Genomic DNA, 5,946 nt, shown 5'->3' on the forward strand with positions numbered 1-5,946 from the left:
CCCAAACCCGGCACAGCGCCCATGCGCGCAGCTGGGGCTGTTCCCTCTCCGGGAGCCCCAGGCTCCGGGGAGCGGTGTTTGCCGTGGCTGCCATCGAGTGCCACGGCCAGTGCCACCATGGTGAGCGTCACTTGCTGTGGCCATCGCTGCGCTCCGCACCCGGCCCAGGTCATGTGCTGCGGCAACTCTGCCCCAGGTGGGGCTCTCCAGGCTGCCAAAGGCTTTGTGTCCCCTGATCCCCATGGGGGTGCTGATCCCATTTGGGCACTGACGGGTCCCCTCTGTCCCCAGGTGCTGCTGTTTCTTCAAGAGAAGGAAGAGGAAAACCACCAAGCGTCGCAAGTGAGCTGCCGGGGCCGGGTGGAGTGGCGTGCGCGAGGGCTCCTCTCCCTCTGGCCGTGGCTGGATCTTGACCCGTGGAGCTGGCGGCGGCGGCCCCTCGGTTTGGACGGGGCTGGGGCCGAGCCAGCTGGCCTCCCCCGGCGCCCCACGCACAGGCGGGGAGCGGGGCCTCCCCAAACTGCTTGTCCTTTCCTCCGCCACTCGCCCAGTGCGTGGCCGTTTACTCGAACCAAGCCCGACTTCGCTGAAGTTCCTGCATCCGTCTAAAAGAAAAAAAGAAAAAAGAAACGGAAACAAATCCACAGCGTCACTTGCTTCTGAGTCTATACCTAGTTTGAAACGGGGATCAACTCTACAGACTCTAAAACGTCGCTGTCTTAGAAGAAGCAGAAGACAATTTTGAGAGCAGTGGGCTAAGGAGGAATTTTTTTTTTTCTGTTGCTTCTTTGTCTCTTAAGTTAATTTAAAGTGAGTCTCGGTGCAGAGTGCTGAGTTGTCAGTCTTTGACCGTCATCTTCAGTGTTACCGAATTCTGCTCTTTCGTTAGGGCCCCTTGCCCCCATCCCCGTGAGGTTTCCCCTCCCCTTTTGTTAATGCCTGTGGTGACGAGCACTGTGGTCTCTGGTACGGCGAGAAGTGCTGGGTGCGTGCAGGGAGGGGGGAAAAAAAATGCGTTTACACTTCTTTTAACGATGCACTTTTGCTAGCAATACAAGTGATGTTTGGTCTTGCCATGAACAGCCAGTGACTCCTGCGGCAGGGGGCACCGGGACAGGACCGAGCCGGTGTCAGGCAGCACCAGAGGGACCCACGAGAGCACGTTACAGAGCGCAGTTGGAAGGAAAAGCATCGCCTCTCTGACGCTGTGATGTCTTAGGGCTGGATTTGTTTCCACAGCAGCTTTAGGTCTGTCGGGCAGCACAGGGCAGGTCCTGTGGCAGCGTTTGATTGGCCTTGGTTTTACAGCCCCCGTGCCGTGTGTCTGAGCCCCCCCGGGGTGACGGCAGGCACAGGGCGAGGGCGCAGGGCCTCGTGCCAGGGTGGGCACGGAGGCATTCGGCGACGGTGACCGGATGGCGAAGGGCACCAGGGCAGCCAGCGCTGCCACAGCCACCGTCCCGGCAGCCTCTGCCCGCTCCCCCCCCGCAGTGGGGCCGGGTCTGATTCTGCCAGGGGAGTGGGGGGGTAACGAGGGAGGGAGGGAGGGGACCGGATTTTTTTTTAGCCATCGTCTCACCCACAGGCGCAGCCCCCCAGACAACCTGTTCCTCACCACCCCAGGGCCACTGCAGCTTTCCCACGTGACTGACCCCGCGCTGTTGTGTGTACTGATCACCACACATTGGGGGGGGGAGGGAGGGGCACGCTTATCTTTACCAAAACCCTGTTGTTCTACCCCGAGAGCGGGGCTGAGGCTGTGCTGAGGCTTCTGGGGGGTGGGGTGGGGGTGGGGGAAAATGGGAACATCTGTGGTTGCTTCGAAGCATTTGTCCAAACCGAGCATCTCAGGAGGGAGAGGAGGCCCCAAATCGCACGAGGGGCTGCGCCAACCCAGGGGGGTGCTCGCCCTGCCCTGCCCCAGCACCCATCGGGCACCTGCAGCCCCGCAGGAGGGCGCAGCGCCACAGCCCCGCTTCTGCCTGAATTCAGGATCGAACCCAGCTTTGGCTTCTGGGCTGCAGCAGCCAGGGCAGCCCCAGCTGCTGCCACATCCCCTGGCCGCGGTGGGGAGCGATGTGCAGCGTTTGCCCTCACTTCCCCAGCGAGGCAAAGAAACAAAACAAAACAAAAAAATCGCCTTAAATCTTCCCTGGAAGCGGACCCTTCTCAGAGCATCGGCTCAGACAAACCCAAGCAGAGGCCGAAGAGGAGCCGTGGAGGGGCAGGGACACGGCCGAGGGCGTTTGCCTGACTCCAGCTGCTCACCCGCTGCCGCCAGCAGCTGCAAGGGGGGGGCCAGGGCTGCAGCCCCCAGGACTCCCGGTCCTTCCAGCACGGAGTCCAAATACTGAGATTGTACGTGAGGGCGTTTGTTCCATTGCGAGTTTAGTTACTGCTTTAAAACAAAGTGTACAGAAATGGCATTTAAATTTCTTTGATGCTTCTTTGAAGCCATAGAACTTAGGGGCTTCTGTTTGTTTTTTTTTTTTTTTTTTAATAAAAAATATAAAATAAAAATAATAATAAAAAAATCTTTAAAACCCTCCACTTTTGTCTGTGTGTCAATGCGTGGCCCCAAGGGTGGGACACGGATCTGCACCCCCTTTTCCTCTGCAGCTCAACCAGTAGCGTTTGCCCCATGCCCCACATGGGAGCTGCCACAGCCCCTTTGAGGGCTGGTGCCTCAGCCCCAGATATTCAGGTGCCTTTCCTGCTGCTAAACGCTGCTGAGCTGCGGCTGCAGCCCCTTGTTTCTTTTTCATGTGAGCAGCAGGAGCAAAAGCCAGGGGTGCTCAGGGGAGCAGCAGCAAGGCAATGGCTCCAGGCAGCTCCCTGCTCGGCCCAGCTCTCCCCCAGGCTCCCTGGGGGTGGTTTAGGGCTGAGGCTGGAAGTCGATGGACACAGCTTCCCCAGGGCAGAGCTGTAGCTCAAGAAAGGAAAAGAGCAGGAAAGAAAAGAGCAGAAAAGAAAGAGCAGGAAAAGCCAAGATGGGGCCTCGTGCCTCCTCAAGGGCGGCACTGGTGCAGTTGCAGGGTAGGAAGAGGCCAGGGGCCAGGCTGAGGGTTCCTGGGGAAGAGCAGCAGGGAGAGGTCTTGTGATTCTGGTTCATCCATCCCAACAAAGATGGGGTTTGCCTGCACCATGCTCCACCCAGGGCCAGCTGAGGGCTACAGCCTGGCTCAGGGCAGCCCCAGTCCAGGGCATCACCAGCACCAGGCTCTGGCACAGCCCCGAGGTGCTGAGCAAGACACAGCTGCTGCATGCCCATCAGCTCTCTTCAAATCAGGAAGAAACTCTGTAAAGACAACCTGAATGTCTTTATTGATTTCCTATTTACAAATCACAAAGCTGGCCAAAAGCAAGAGTGTGAACACTGAACGAGAGCATTGGATACATTCATCAATACAGCACTGGAGTCGAGACAGTCCCAGCTCTGCTCGGAAGGTGACATGGTACAACAGAACGTCTCATACTTTTGGAAACAGGCAAGTCCAACAATGAATTACATTCATCTATCTACAAAAGCCAGAATTGCATCAAACTGCATAAAAGCCGTAAGAACAGAAGTTGCTCAGGTGTAGTTCAGAGTCTGACTCCTCTCCCTCCCCGACAGGACAAGCAACCAGACCTACCTTGTGGCTTGAAAGCAGGAAAGGTGAATTTGGGAAAAGAAATTGCATAACAAAAGAGCAGTAAAAACAGATGCTTCAGGGACAAGCCAGCAAGGGCCCATCCACCTCAGCTGAGCTAGGTTACAGCAAGGCCTGCCTTCAAGTCCTGCTCTTTCGATAGCCAAGTGTGCAGCTTTGCTTCTTTCGTATTCCAATTATTTCCGCTATTGCCACCTATATACAGAAGTGCCCGAGGTGCTGCACCCACCGCAGCCAGCCCGTCACGGGGCTCACGCAGGCCCCGAGGTGGCTCCGGGCAGGGAAGCGAAGCTGCTGCTGCCTCTGAGCGGAGCAGCAGGGGCAGAGCGCAAGAAGGGGTGCGTGCCCCAAGGGGCTGCCCCTCAGAGGGCAGAGCTCACCCGTGCTGCCAATCCGCCTCGCGACACCGCTTGCATTGCACAGAGTCAGGTTCAATAACTAAGTCATGGACCCATCAGATGTTTTTTTTTCCTTTTTTTTTTTTTTTTTTTAAAGTACTGGCCATATTAAAAACATCCTACCTTGAAGCAGGCTTACAATATACACATCTTACAACGTCTTCCTAGAGAACGTAACACACTATCGACATCTCTAATAGCTACTGATTACGAGGTGCGGGGTGTTCCTGACCGTATTACTGCTGCGTGGCTGACAAGGAGACACCCGGCCGGCCACAGGCTGAGGACAGAGCCCAACCGGAGGGAGCAAGGGGAAGAGACGCAACTTCCCCAGCGAGCGAGCAGACACTCAGCCATCTGCATCAGCGAAGGATGACCAGGTTTCAACTTCCAGCAGCTGAACAAGTTGGCAACTGCCGCCGGGCCAGTCCGGGCAGCCTCGTGCGCCCAGGGCAGAGGGGGAGGTTTGCAAAAGGGAACCTCAGCTTTGAGGCAGCACCACAACGTGCCAGAAAATCCCACGCAGACTTTGGAGGGCTCTGGACACCCTGCCAAGATGTCCTTTAGTTACGGCTTCCTCTGCAGAGGAAGGGGAGGGGAAAAAAAACAGCCTCCAGTGGGCAGCGCCTCCCACCTCCTCCCCACAGGGCACCTTTACCTACTCGGCTATGGCTGAACCTGCTGACGGGGAAAACAACCAGTCCTGAACGGGTAAGAAGGGAGCTTATTTGCGATTACTGAACTAGCCAGCCCAAAGCCATGTTTGGAAATACCATATTTTCCTCCTGCGCCTGTCCAAACAGGCACACTGCAAATATACACCGGCAAACAGAAAATCTTTAATGTTTTCCTAAACTGTTCCATAAATCCTCGTCCATCTGCTGCGTTATTAGGTAACAGGCGGTTGCACATCAAGCCTCTTCCTATTTTGCATCAGGGCAGCAGTGCTCTGAAGCAGCCTAGGAGTGGGTTAGCAATGCACAGAAACAAACAAAAAAAATAGAAAATGCATTGAAACGTGCATGAGAACAGCAGCAATACACAGGAACATGGGGGCCAGGTGAGGCAAGCTCCCTTGCTTGCTCCAACTGACAAATCCCATCACTATCTGCAAACAAAGGATTTGATTAGCACAGTAACGACTAGTACAGATTTCCCTGCTGCTAAACGCTGCACGGGGTTATCTGAGTATCACCCATCATTTTGAACACCATACGGAGTTTGGAAGAAGCACCACGGGACTCAGCACAGCAGCTGCCCCCAGGAGAGGACAGAGCCTGCCCTGCCAGAGCTGCTGCCCCTTCCCAGCCCTGCAGGGGAGCTCACCTCGCTGTCACCAACTGCCCAAGGTAAAGGATTGTCACAAATTAGTGAGAATAGCATGAAAACGCTGTAGTCTCTAGAGGCGCCCTAGTTTTGAGGTCTCCCTCAAGACCGTGTAGTGCTGAAACAGCAAGCCTCAGGGAAAAGGCCACTTTCTGTCACTTTTTGAAGGCGGCTGCACGTGCTGCAGCCAGCAGGAGGGGATGCGCCAGGTGCAGGCTGGTCGAGCTCTGCCTTTGCAGTGGTGTTGCTGGCCAAACACCGCAAACCGCTTTGCCTCAACTGCTGCACTAGAGCAGAGGAGGAGGAGCCGTACAGCCCCTGTGTCTTTTTTTCTTTTTGCAGGATTTGCTCCTCACAGCAATTTTAACCATGACCAGAGCCACTTGTTTCCATGCTTCTGACTGGTGGAAAAGCATCTACATTCATTACAGTCAAAAAAATGCATGTTGTTAGATAGGATTAATCAGTAAAGTGAAAAACGACTAGCCACAGACAACCTACAAATGATACTGGTAAACCAGTTAGTCTGGTATGGGATAGCAGCAGAATCACTAGCACAAGGCAAAACA

At 55.3% G+C, this 5,946-nt stretch overlaps 1 protein-coding gene across 4 annotated transcripts in view; it reads left to right on the top strand.

The window, feature by feature from the left end:
• The window catches only part of CSNK1G2 (casein kinase 1 gamma 2), a 37,877-nt gene extending 37,052 nt beyond the window's left edge, over positions 1–825 (top strand). For all 4 annotated transcript variants that reach the window (XM_035569655.2, XM_035569654.2, XM_035569653.2 and 1 more), the window contains one exon: positions 292–825. In XM_035569655.2, coding sequence (XP_035425548.1) covers positions 292–346 — 55 coding nt within the window. In that variant the 3' untranslated portion in view covers positions 347–825. The remainder of the gene's footprint in view (positions 1–291) is intronic.
• The last annotated feature ends 5,121 nt before the right edge of the window (positions 826–5,946 follow it).

The sequence above is a fragment of the Cygnus atratus genome, chromosome 26, assembly GCF_013377495.2.
Source record: "Cygnus atratus isolate AKBS03 ecotype Queensland, Australia chromosome 26, CAtr_DNAZoo_HiC_assembly, whole genome shotgun sequence".
In the NCBI taxonomy this organism is placed as follows: domain Eukaryota; kingdom Metazoa; phylum Chordata; class Aves; order Anseriformes; family Anatidae; genus Cygnus; species Cygnus atratus.